Here is a 14075-nt window from a genome sequence, read left to right as displayed (position 1 = left end):
AATGACATTATTTACATAAATTATAAAATAAAGAAATTTAAATTATTATTTCAGAAACAACTTTAGGCTAGATATTGTATTCCTGAACAGTACATCCTATTTTTCCAATATATTAGCCATGACTTCAGTGAAATAGGTGAGGCAAGGGAAATATTAGGGTGTATATTTTTAAAGGGAAATTCTAAAAATGCCTCAGAACTTCAGTGATATATCTTGAGATAACAGATGATTTTGATGGTATAGATAACAACTAATGTTAGTAGTATTAATATACTAACAGGAAATGTTAGTAGAATTAGTATATATAACAGGCAAATTTAACTTTAAAGAGGATACATTTAGAATAAATAATTAAAAAATTTTTTTTTTGAGGTGGGTACTGGGGATTAAATTCAGGGGCACTTGGCCACTGAGCCACATCCTCAGCCCTATTTTGTATACTTAGAGACAGTTCCTTACCACCTCGCTTTTGCTGAGACTGGCTTTGAACTCTCAGGATCTTCCTGACTCAGCCTCCCGAGCTGCTGGGATTATAGGCATGTGCCACTGCGCCCAGCTTAAAAATCTTATTTTTTATAACACCAAATACTTACCTATAATGTTTTGCTAGGAACATTTATTAGTAGTTGACATTACATGACTTAAGTGAATTCTTAAAAACACATTCTGGAGAATTGTAAAGTTATTTTTTCATTATGTTTTGGAGTTCACTGATAGGTTTTTTTCTTTTTAACTTAGCTTCATTAGGTCCACTAAGTTACTAAATTGTCTTTGTTGTTTCTTGTAGTGAAATAGATAAAGCTGGTACTATCCCAATAGCCAAGGCAAGTGAAACTGAGCAATCTGAAACTGACTGTGAAGTTGGTGAGGCCCTGGATGCAGATGCAACAGTGGAACAGCCTTCCTTTGTCAGTCCACCTGAAAGGTACGTGGGAACAGTTGTTTGTCCTTGGAATGACCATAGTGATGACAGTGATGTGTCTGAATGGACTTTGGTGCATACTTAATTTGACTTTATGATTGAGAGAGAGGTGATATCTTTGTTCTTTGCTTGGTTTGAATGCAATAATTATGGCATTTAGATTGTTTAAAACTTTGTTATCCAGCTATAATTTGTTTTATTTATTTATTTATTTATTGGTTTCAAATAGCCTTGTTGGCCAACATATAGAAAATGTGTCATCTTCACATGGCAAAGGAAAGATAACAAAATCAGAATTTGAATCAAAAGTTTCACCAAATGAACAAGGTAGCAATGATCCAAAATCTCCATTGAGTGCTTCAGATCATTTAAAAAATGAGGTTGGTATACAACTTTCACTATCTCTTACTTTATTATAAAGTGCATTCTTTTATTAGCTACTCTTATAATTTGCTAACCATATTTGTCTCAAAATTAGGGCGATAAAGTAGTTAATGACAGTTGTGGAACTGACATGAACTGTGCTTCCTGAGAGCAAGTGGTTATTTCATGGTATTACTTCCAATATAATTGTGTTTTGTTTTGTTTTGCAGTTCTGGGGATTGAACTCAGGGGCATGCTACCATTGAGCCATGTCCCTCGCCCTTTTTTTTTTTTTAGCTAAGTTGCTCATGCTAGCCTCAAATTTGAAATCATCAACTCCCAGCTTCCTGAGTAGCTCCGATTATAGGCTTGTGCCACCATGCCTGGTTCCAGTACAGTATTTGTATGTACATTGTTCTATGTGTAGACTCTTTGGTTATATATAATTTAATGAGTTTTCTGCCACCATCAACTATTTGTTGCCACATACGGAAAGACTTTATTTAAGCAGTTTCTCAACTATGTAGAAGTTATGACTATTAAATTTAAGAATCTTCAGCCAGGTGTGCTGGCATACGCCTGTAATCCCAACAACTCAGGAGGCTGAGGCAAGAGGACTGTAAGATTGAGACTAGCAAGATCGAGACCAGCCTCAGCAACTTAGAAACTTGCCCTAAGCCCAATTTAGTAAGATCCTGTCTCAAAAATAAAAAGGGATTGGGGATGATAAACAAGTGCAGTTAAAGAACAATTCAAACTGTAGCACACCCCATCTGCATTCATTCCCTTTTAATTTCAGATGTTCTTTTTTCTCTTTCTCTTTTCATAAATTTTCAGTGAATTTGCATTTACACTTAACTATACTTCAGGCTGAAGAGTTTCAGTTTTAGGACCACTGATAAACACATTAAGCATAGTCTTAGGAATATAAAAACGATTTAATAACAAACAGCTATATACATATTATTCAGTTTAAAAAAATAAGTCACAGATTGTATACCCTTCCCTCCTCATCAGATAGAAGAATTATCTTCAATTTGTTGGATTTTTGAAATTTTATTTTAGAGCTTTCTAGTTAGCCATAAACAGTACATACTATTAATTTGGCATATTTTGAAATATGAATTCTTGCCTTAAGTAGCATTTTATTCAACATTATTCTTGAGATTCATTGCTTTCAGTACTTTTTTACAGCTATTCTACTACTATAATTTGTCCATTCTTCATTTGATGCATATTTGAATTGTTTCTAATCACTTCAGCATTCTGATAGATTTCCCATGATTCGATAGACAAGCCATGACTTCCCACACAATAACTCACTTTTTTCTCCATATGATTGGTATAATTTATGTATCTCTGGTTTTCATTTGCATTCAGTTGTTATTACTCTGATTGTATTTTTCTTGCTGAATTTATTGCTTTTATTGTGTTCCCTCATATTGATTTGTAAGCATTCTTAGGAGTTGGCAGTAATCCTTTGTTGGCTAAATGTGTTGCACATACTTCTCTCAGTCTTTGGCTTATTATTTTCATGTAATTTATGGTCTTAAGATGTTTTAAATTCTTAAATTTTTAATCTAGTCAAATGTGTCAGCTTTTTAAAAATGCATTCTGTATTTGTTAATCTTTTTACCACCCTGAGTCATAAAGATATTTTTTCTACTTTTAAATTGTGAAATAGTTTTTTAAATATTTAGATTTTTAAATCTAAGTTTCAATTTTTGAATAGAAAGTGCTTGTTATGAATTTTGTAGAAACTATATATAATCCATCTAAAATTAGTTTCCTTTAATAAATGTTTTTTAATTTAGATTTTAACATATATGCACTATAGGTATAAATTTATTAATTTCTACACTTTGTATATGAGTAATGTTTGCTCAGGATATATTACAGTTTTTATAAAACAACCTATGCTTATATCACTAACATGTGAAGGAAAATATCTTGTGGTGTTGTGGTACATAGATAGAAATGATTACAGTTCTTTTAAGAGAAATTCAGCTTTTAAATAAATTGAAACTTTTCTATTAATGTTATTCATTACAAAGTTAGACTTTTGACAGAAACATTTGTTTTTACTTTTATTATTTATTAATCTAGTCTTTGAAGGTTGAAGTCTGTTTATTTTTTTGGTATTTCTTACAGAGTGCTGATATTACAAAACCAGGAGAAACTGACCCTACATCTGTAGCAAATCCCAAAGATCCAGAAGATATACCAACATTTGATGAATGGAAGAAGAAAGTTATGGAAGTAGAAAAAGAAAAAAGTAAGGAAGCACTGATATTCTTTTATTAATTTTTTTAAATTTAATTGAGTGGTTTACATAGCTTTTCTCTTTTTTAATTGGCAAAACAAAACTTATTTTAGAAAACATTTTAAAAGAGAAATTTACAAAATTGCTGCTACCATGCCATTTACAATTATAAACAGTTTTAATCTTAATTAAAAGCCATTCGTGTAAATTATTAGCTGAGGATCAATAAGGAAAACAGCAGTGATTTTTATCTCAGTTTTCAAGAGGAAAATTGAGGCATAGAAAGTTCAGAGTCAGAAAACTTTAAACCATGTATGCAAAGTATTACTTTTACTATTTTCCCCCTCGCTTTTGTAGATTGAATCTCAGTTAAAAATTGTTACACACAGAAAGATAACATTCATCCTTAGGTAGAATAATATATATATGCCAAAAGCTTTTATTGTAATGGACATACTTCATTTTCTGACTTTAGTATTTAGGTATAAATCAAGTAACACTTGCATTTTTGTAGTTACTTTGTTTACTGGTATTGTTTTAAAGCTATTGGGGTATTTTAAAGCTATTTTGAATTTCTTACAGATTTTTAAAATATTATTTTAAGCATTAAAACCTGTCCTTCTCTAGAAGACAGTCTGTTGCTTTTGAGATCATTGTTTTGCTGGGGGTGTTTTCAATTATAATCATCATATATTTCTAATAAGGTTTGTCTGTAGGTCAGTCATTGCATCCATCTTCCAATGGAGGGCCACATGCCACCAAAAAAGTCCAGAAAAATCGAAATAATTATGCCTCAGTAGAATGTGGTGCCAAAATTTTGGCAGCTAATCCAGAAGCCAAGGTACTTAAGAATAAATTTTCTTTTTTATAAGTATAGAAGACTACTCACTTTATTAATAAAATATAGGCATTAGTATGCTGGGGACTATTTGGGAGACTGAAGCAGGAGGATTGTGAGTTCAAAGCCAGCCTCAGCAATTTAGTGAGGCACTTAGCAACTCAGCAAGACCCTAACTCTAAATAAAATATAAAAAAGGACTGGGGATGTGGCTCAGTGGTTAAGCACCCCTGAGTTCAATCCTGAGTATGAAAAAGAAATTTTAAAAGAAAATAGCTAATAGAAATTTATTTCCTTTACAGTAATAGACATTGAATTTTAAAATGGGTTGTTTCAAAGATAATTTAACTGTAGTCTTATCTAGTAGATTTTAGTCCCTTTTATGTTTTTCCTTCCCAAGTGTATGTTTCAGTCTTACGTATATTGTAAGATCTAAAAATACAGAAACATTTAGAACACTTCAGAATTGAAATACTTTTTAAAAATTATTTTTCCATAAGTAATAGATTCCATTTCCTTGTTTTGAAATAGAGTACATCTGCTATTCTCATAGAAAACATGGACCTTTATATGTTGAATCCTTGCAGCACTAAAATTTGGTAAGGAATACAAAATTTTTAAAAGTACATTCTATATATGTTAATCTTTTATATCAAAAGTTTAGATTGACTTATAATCATTTAATAAGTATTTATGATTAATGTTGGTACCATGCAAAATTGAGGACAAAATGCCTTTCCTTTTAAGGAGGTAAAAGAAAACCAGTGACAGATTCTGTTAAACAGTTATGAAATGATATAAAATGTATTGCTGAAAGGGTATTAGAAGATGTATAACTGCAAGGGAGCTTCTTAGAAAAGGAAGGATTCATAGGAAATGGCAGGTGAAGGAGTCACAGTGCTTTAAAAGTAGCATATTTTTTTCTTAGTATTCTGTGTCTATGTAGTCACAATCTTCAGAGTTTGAGAAGTGTCTCCTTAAGTTAAATATATACACACACACAATTAATTAGTTCATTCATTCTAGTAGATCAGAATTATGGTGGCGATTTTCCTCAAGTAGGAAAATGAGCCTTACTCAGAAAGTCAAGGGTTGTTTTTGTTTCACATGGAAAATAAAGATAAAAAAGCTAGAAAAAAACAAGGTGCGGGGCAGCTCTCATTAAAATAGAAGGAAGATCAGTAGAGGAAGGGGACAGGGGAAGAGAAGAGAAAGCTGGGAGGTACTAGAGAACAAAATTGACCAAATTTTATTTTTATATATATATATATATATTGTGTGTGTGCGAATATGTAACAGTGACTCCCACTATTATATAAAATTATAATACATCAGTAGTCTTTTTTATGGTTTGAGTGATATTTAACTGGGCCTCACTTATTGGATGTTTGTGTTGTTTATGATCTTTTTGCAAGTATTAGTAAGCTTGTGCATGCACTATCTTAATTGTTTGAAAATTTGGGAAGATTTTTAAAATGATTTAAAAGAAATAAGACTTTATTTTCTTTCCTTTTGTGCTATTTTTGGTAAATTATATTTTTGTATAAATTTGTTTTCTATTTTCAAAGTTTTGAAATAAAGTTGTTTTCAGAATTCTCTTATTATTTAAAATCTCTTCTGCATTAGAGATTTTTTGTGTTTAAAAAATTCCTAATTTTTTTTAATGCCACCTCCTTTAATCTCCACAGAAATGTATCTGTTTTGGCTTTATCAATTCACTTCATTATATCTTTGTTCTCTCTTTCATGAATTTCTGCATAAAACTTTCATTTCTCTACATTGTTTAAGTTTAGTCTGTTGAACTTCAATTTTTAAAAAAATTTCTAATGTACATATTTAAGGTTATAAATTTTCTTAATTTTATCCTAAATTTTGATTCATGGTGTTTTATGAAGCTACTTGTTAATATTCAGCTCTGTAACTTTAATGTAATCTTTTAAAACTGAGTCGTAAATAGTTAAGTATAATTGAAATTGTTTAACTTATTGATTTTATACAAAGTTCTACTAATTTCATACTGTATTCTGTGTTTCTAAGAAAACATGAGAGATGAGGCAGAAAGATATTGAAAGGCATTTTAAAATAAATTTTAATGCAGAGTAATTAGTTTTATATTAGTATTTTACATATTTTGAAGCGATTTATCAGTTACATACAAATTTTAGAATTCTTATGTGTTCCAAGTGAATCAGCATTGTATACTTGGTGATGTATCTATCTGAAAGCTTATTTTATCTGATATTAATGTAAGTTATGTCTTCTTAGAGATGAGGAACATTGTATGTTAAAAAAAAAAAAAGGAGTAAAGGGCAATTAGCTTTTTGTTTTCTTCTCAGTACTCATAGATTTATTTTATCCAAAGTAAATAATAAAAGTCTGAGTCTGATTTCCTTTAGTTCTTCCCTTCATCATGTGATTGGTGCTGTAGAAAATGTTCAGGTTTTGGAACCAAAATATATAGTTTGTTAAAGCAAATTAGAATACTAAGTGTCACAAGCATTTCTCTTCCCCAAGTACCATGCTACATACAATTGTATTCTATGCACATAGAGTTATACTTGTACTTTTTTCCTAGTGGCAATACTTATGGCATCTTTCCATGTCAAACAATCAATCTCTAGCATCATTCAGTGCTGGGAATTGAACCTAGGGCCTTGCGTATTCTAAGCACATGCTCTGAGACTAAGTTATACTAACTTTATTTTTTAAAAAAACAGCATAATTGAGGTTTAGTTGACATACAATAAAGTGCAGCATGTCAAATTGTATAGTTTTATACATTTATACATCTGTGAAAATATCACCACAGTAAAGATAATGAACATACTGGGCTGGGGTTATGGCTCAGTGGTAGAGTACTCGCCTCGCGCATACAAGGCCCTGGGTTCAGTCCTCAGCACCACAACAATAAATGGATAAAATAAAGTTATTGTGTACAACTACAAAAAATAAAAATTAAAAATTAAAAAAAAGATAATGAACATATTCATTACTCCCAAAAGTTTTCTTGCACTTTTTAATAATTTCTCCCTCTCAAACCATCTTTCCCTATAACAGTTATAGGCCAGGCTTCTGTTATGTGTAATTTATAGCTGGTCTTATTGGATACTGGCTATTTTTTTGTCTGGGTGGACCATCATTTATGTTAATTTATGTTATCAATGAAGCCATCCTGTAATATTATGGTGCTGTGGGAAATTCAGGTTTGGGAGTCAAATAGATTAACTGACACCCCCACCCCCCATCACCATTGCTTTTATACACTGCATTTTGATAAAGCAAAATGTAAATATAAGGGCAGACATCCTTCTTAACCTATTAGGTTTCATCTTCCCAGATCTGGAACACATAAAAACTTAAGTTGAGCAACAAATATGTCACCTATGATAACTTAGGTAAATAATTAGAGCACTTGGAAATATATGTATTGTACTACATATGTATACAAGAAAATATATAAAAGAGTATGTAAGCTCTAGGTTATGATTTCCAACCTATTTTAAAGTACCTGTGTCAATTTCATTGACATATTCACAGAATTGAAAACTTAATGCATTAAGATTTTAAGAGGGTATTGCTAAATCAAAGGCTTTGATACTTTTAAGACAATATATGTCAAGTTATCCTCTAAACTAGTCAGTTTATACAATCACTGACAATTCTTAGTGAAGTCATTCTTTCTCTGGCAATGTGCTTTGTCATTAAAAAAATATCTTTTCTTAAAAAATATGATGGGACAAAGTCAATATCTTATTTTTATAGTTTTTTTTTTTCCTCACTACTGATATTCTTTGTGAAAGAGGCATTCCCTTACAGATAACTTGAATTATAAATCCTCCTCCTCCATTAAGGTATAGTAATTTTTAATGGATATCTGGTTTATACAAAATGTTATGCCATGTTTAATATGAACTAATATTTTAACCATTTAAATAATTGTCTTGTTCTTTTTGAAGGTTTGTTATTGAACTTTGTGAGCCAATTCAAGTAAAACAGCTTGATATCGCAAATTATGAATTATTTTCTTCTACTCCTAAAGACTTTTTGGTTTCTATCAGCGACAGGTAAGTTCTAGAGCTGGTTTCTATAGGGTCTATGTTGGATCTTTGGAGTAAAAATTTTAAAATGGGTCACTTTTGACTTTAGTCATTTTGTTTTTAATGTCAGTTTGTAATAATAGTTGTAGACTTTTCTTAATCACTTTCCTTTTATTAACTCATATATAGTACATCACAGCCAAATTATTCCCTTATAAAGTTAGGAAACAGAATTAGGGGAGTTTTGAGTAGCTTGCCCAGGCCGCATGACTTGTTGATTGGAAAACCAAGATGCAAACCTAGGATTATGTGACTTTTTAAAGTCTTTACTTTTAATCATTATGCTCCATTGCTTTCAAGCATTTCTTTAAAAGTTTTTAGAAAGTATGTTTCATTTCATATCATGAGGTATATTTTTTGTGAAGAATATTTTTTATATGTGGGGTTGGGGGTGAATACTGGGGATCGAACCCAGCTCCTTGTACGTTCTAGGCCAATGCCTCATTGTGTTTCCCAGGCTGGCCTTGGACTTTTTGGTCCTCTTGCCTCAACTTCCCAGGTAGCTGAGATTACAGGCATGTTACATTGTACCCAGCTAAAACCTTTTTTATACTTGTATGATTGAAAGAAGGAGCATAATATAAAGAGTTTGGAAAAGAATGGCATTCCTTCATAAGCAGAGATAACCATTGTTAGCATTTTTTACATTCTTTTCAGTCTTTCCTATGCATTTATTTATTCTACTAGAAAATATATTTACTTATTACTTCTTATATCCTGAGAATACCTTTTCTTTTAAACATACCATTTTTAATGAATACTAGTATTTCCCCCTCAGTGGAGGTAGTATTCCATAAATACATTTGAGTGCCCATGATATGTCAGGTAAGATGCTATCATTTATTCTTCTGTCATTGATCATTAAAGATTTTCCATGGCATTTCTTCTCTTACCTTACAGTCAGCATTGCGTGTATACAGTTTTTGAAATCAGTCCTCAAAACTTTTTGAGAATTCCATCTGTTTTTCTGTTCTTAACCTTGCTCACATCACTTCCTTTTCTCTAAGCTGCAGTTTTATTATATGTCAGATGGATATATCTAGCTCTTACAAAGTATGTTCTTTCTAAAGGTGAGAAAAGAGAAATCATTATTTTGAGGGGGGTAGAGCACTTGCTTCGCACACATGAGCTTCCATCCTCAGCACCACATAAAAAATAAATAAAGGTATTGTGTCCATCTACACAATAAAAAATAAAAATAAATAAAAACTAAAAATGTATTTTTATTTTATGTTAGATTTCCTTTAAAAGGTTAAGCTATGTGGAGCTGGGGCTGTAGCTCAGTGGCAGAGCATTTGCAGAGCATGTGTGAAGCACTGGGTTCGATTCTCAGCACCACACAAAAATAAGCAAATAAAATAAAGACATTCTATCTACAACTACAAAAAAAATTTTTTTAAAAAAAAGGTTCAGCTATGTATGATATTAAAAGATTTTTTTTTCCTTCCTGATTTGCTTTCTGTCATCAGTATTTCATCACACAATTGTCAGTATGTAAAGAGAATGCTTGTGCGGGAATGCTGTTCTTTTCCCAATTCTTTATATTATGTTACTTCTTTTAATCACCAGTATAAAAAAATGTTTCAGCTGGGTGCAATGTAACATGCCTGTAATCCCAGCTACTTGGGAAGTTGAGGCAACCTCCGCCTTCCAAGACAAACTCTTGGCTCCTTTCTGTTTTAAAACCTCAACAGTCCTTCTGAACCCTAAGAAGCAGTGATTGTCCTGCTTTTGTCTTTTCCTTGTCTTTCTTTCTATTTGTTAGTAGGATTATTTATTTATTTATTATTAAACTCTATTAAGTTTGTATATATCACCTAGAGAGGAAGAAAATGAACAGGACATTTATTTTTGTGTTTTCTAGATATCCCACAAATAAATGGATTAAGCTGGGTACTTTCCATGGTAGAGATGAGCGGAATGTCCAGAGTTTCCCTTTAGATGAACAGATGTATGCAAAATATGTGAAGGTAATGTTTATGTATATAAGGCCGTGTTCTATAATGAAAATATTAGTCATATTTTATTCACTTTACCCATTTAGAAATCAGAAAACTCTTAAGAGGACATATACTGCAGCATACCCTTTAATAAAATAGTTTTTACTTGGATGTTTTGTTTTATGAGTCAAATGCTGCTACTTTCCTTTTGTATTACTGGAAACCCAGACCAACTTTTTATTTGTGATTCTGAAAAAAAAAATTCTAAATTGTAGCTCTTAATTTCTTTTGACTTTATATAAAAATGTCATCTTCAGAGTATTCTATTTAGAAGCTCACATCGATTTCTGTCACTAGTCTTTTTTTTTGGTACTATAGATTGAGCTCAGGGGCACTTAACCACTGAGCCACCTTTCCAGCCCTAATATGTATTTTATTTAGAGACAGGGTCTCACTGAGTTGCTTAGCACCTCCCTTTTGCTGAGGTTGGTTTTGAACTCTCAATCCTACTGCCTCAAGCCTCCGGGATTACAAGCATGTGCCACCATGCCTGGCAATTATTGCTGTCACTAAAGTCTTTAAAGCAAATTTTAAATCTTTTTGAAATATGATTCTTAGATTGTTTCGATTTTAATAACCAATTATTTGACACTATTTTGGCTTTTGTATTTTTTGTGTATTCATGTGAAACAGTCTGTGTGCAGACACCAGTTTCAAATAAAGATAACTTGATATTCAGTGTTCCCTCTGCTTCCTTCACCAAATGATCAAGTAGAATTATCACTCTTAAACTGGATTTGGATGAAATAGGGGATATTTCTACTCCTTTCCTTCCTGCCCCGCTTTCCTTTAAAAATGGCACACTTTAAAATACCATTGTGTTAATAATGTGATCTTTAAATGGCAGAAGTTCTAATTCCTGTCCTTTCTTCTTTAAATTTGAGAACTTATAGTTAATTTTGTCTTCTGGGATTTTACTGTCTCTTTTTAAAGCATGTATTAAGTTGAATTCTATAAAATGGGTAAACTTGTAGTATTCCTAGTTTTAGTATAAAAGTTGCTAAATTCTATTTTGAAAATAATTGATATTTCCAGTTAATAATCAAGAGTTCAGAAAAATGAACACCTTCAGTTCCTTTTAAAATGAGTACTGAAATGATTATTTAAAGATCTTCTTATATAACACGCTTTCTATGCTGTGAAAAATCATTTGCCAGGTGATAGAATTATATTTAATTTTGGAAGTAAAAATGTTACCAAGTTGTCTGAGGATCATTCTGTATAATATCTACTTATTAATAATAGAAGAATTTATTGGCAGCATTAAAAGTTGTATGATAAATCCCTGCCTTATCCTTTGTATGGTAAGAGACTATAGAGCATTTTGATGATTCATTTTATTAAAAAAAAGTTGATAGAAAGGTTCAGGCAATCAGAATTGACTCTGGTTTTCATTATGTAGTTATATATGTTTATCTAATTTTCCCCTTATCCTAAAAGAGTTAAATCCAAATTTACAAATTATTTTTAATAACTTATATTTTAAAAGTGAATTGATACATATCTTCTGCTTCTGTAAGTTATACTTGAAATAACAGACTATCTAATGCTTTTGCCCTGAAACATATTGCATACACTATCAGACAAGTGTAAATAATATTTTATAATATACTAAAAAATCTGTGTATTGATATGCAAATTTATCCGTAGCTATATACATGATACATAGCTATAATATTTAAAGTGATATAAGATGATATTTGAAGTAATATAAGACTTTTTAGAGTATTAATTGATTTCAGAATGCTTTTAACAAAACAGCAGCAATGGATTTAGGTTATTCAACTTATTAAGCTAAAGTTAATTTTATTGCTACATAGATTATACTTTCTAGTTGTAATGGTAAAATTTTAAATCATTGCTTTGATTTCTGCAAAGAATTAAGAGTACTACAATGTTATCCATCACGGTACATTGCTTTCTGTACTTTAATTATACAGTATGATTTACAAATACTTGCAATTGCTTATAGCATGTTATCTAGACTTTGGAACTGATTTCTTTTTCTTTTCCTTTCTCTTGCTTCAGATGTTCATCAAGTACATAAAGGTTAGCAACCTTCTCTTTTGCGATATTGAATAACAGGGCATTACATGTTAATACATTATTAAAAAATACTTTGAAAGTATTGATTTTGGGGAAATGAGGACTTTATTTTTAGAAATTTTATAATGAAAAAACTGAGGATATTGTTACTCTTACAAGCACTTTGCTGGCTTCCCATTTCATGTGCTTTTATTTTTTAGGTTGAATTGGTATCACATTTTGGGTCAGAGCACTTTTGTCCATTAAGCCTTATAAGGTAAGGCAGAACAAAATGCATTTACTTAGTGTTTTTTTTTTTTTTTGTTGTTGTTGTTTTAGTAATACATAAAAATCTTAATATATTTAAAAGTGAAGAAATAATTTTCTCTCACGTGTAAGTTATCATAAAAATAGATGCAGTTAACCTTTATCTTGAATGTGTTTTGGAAAAATGTAAAAAATATTCTGTTAAAGAATAAACTTTATTTACATGTTTGATTTAACTTACTTGAAATTTTACCACAATGAAAAGCTTTGTCACTGTGTTTCTAAGTACCTAAAATGTATCAGATTTATATTTTTTAAAAAATATTTATTTGTAGATGAACATACAGTATCTTTTTTTTTTTTTTTTTTTTAAATGTGGTGCTGAGGATCGAACCCAGTGCCTCATACATGCTAGGCAAGCACTTGACCACTGAGCTACAGCCCCATCCCTTCAGATTTACCTTTTTTTTTTTCTTTTTAGAGAGAGAGAGATTTTTTTTTTTTTTTTAAAGAGAGAGGGAGAGAGAGAGAATTTTTTAATATTTATTTTTTAGTTTTCGGCGGACTCAACATCTTTGTTTGTATGTGGCGCTGAGGATGGAACCCGGGCCGCACGCATGCCAGGCGAGCACGCTACCGCTTTAGCCACATCCCCAGCCCTCAGATTTATATTTTAATGGAAGTAGTTGATGACTGAAATGCAAGAAATAGCCAATATTTTGAAGTCCAGAAGTAAAACATTACTAGAGTTGCTATTTATCATAGATTTTGAAGAGATGAGTCTTAATAACTCTTGTTTTAATGAAAATTTTTAACGAAATTGTTATTAGGGTATTTGGCACTAGCATGGTGGAAGAATATGAAGAAATTGCTGATTCCCAGTATCAGTCAGAACGTCAAGAACTATTTGATGAGGACTATGGTAGGTGATTTTTAAATAGGTAACTATTAGGATTATCTTTTTACTTTTATAAAATCTAATAGTAATAGGTGATGTTACTTAAATCAATGACTGGTGTCACTAGTTTCTTTTATTGTTTTTATCCCTAGTAATTTTTTTCATAAACTTCTAATATGATTGCTTTATAAATCATGTTGTTTTCCAAGTTTCAGTCAGTTGTTACTGGAATTCCCTTGCAGCATATCAGTGCTATAAATTATGATTATATCATTATGCCAGGCCCAAAAGATGCTAAACACACCAGGTGATTGAAACAGTTCAGATGAGCATTAATTTCTTTGATTTGCCCTGAGCCTAGAAGAAGACACATAGCTTGAATAATCTAAATCTTGTCTTCTA

The 14075-nt window shown here is 31.1% G+C and overlaps 1 protein-coding gene across 4 annotated transcripts in view; it reads left to right on the top strand.

Annotated features, from left to right (window-relative positions):
• The window catches only part of Suco (SUN domain containing ossification factor), a 69568-nt gene that overhangs the window by 25269 nt on the left and 30224 nt on the right, over positions 1-14075 (top strand). Inside the window, exons 5-14 of one of the 4 annotated variants that reach the window (XM_071600304.1) lie at positions 788-925; positions 1152-1302; positions 3437-3560; positions 4265-4389; positions 4918-4985; positions 8343-8450; positions 10348-10453; positions 12512-12532; positions 12730-12785; positions 13606-13697. In XM_071600304.1, the coding sequence (XP_071456405.1) occupies positions 788-925; positions 1152-1302; positions 3437-3560; positions 4265-4389; positions 4918-4985; positions 8343-8450; positions 10348-10453; positions 12512-12532; positions 12730-12785; positions 13606-13697 (989 nt within the window). Of the gene's footprint in view, positions 1-787; positions 926-1151; positions 1303-3436; positions 3561-4252; positions 4390-4917; positions 4986-8342; positions 8451-10347; positions 10454-12511; positions 12533-12729; positions 12786-13605; positions 13698-14075 lie in introns of all 4 variants that reach the window. The other 3 variants (XM_071600303.1, XM_071600305.1, XM_027934957.2) reach the window with 3 other exon arrangements.

Source organism: Marmota flaviventris, chromosome 12, assembly GCF_047511675.1.
Source record: "Marmota flaviventris isolate mMarFla1 chromosome 12, mMarFla1.hap1, whole genome shotgun sequence".
NCBI classification, from domain to species: Eukaryota; Metazoa; Chordata; class Mammalia; order Rodentia; family Sciuridae; genus Marmota; species Marmota flaviventris.
The sequence above is the reverse complement of the archived record's forward strand: the minus strand, read 5'-3'. Positions and strand labels throughout refer to the sequence as shown.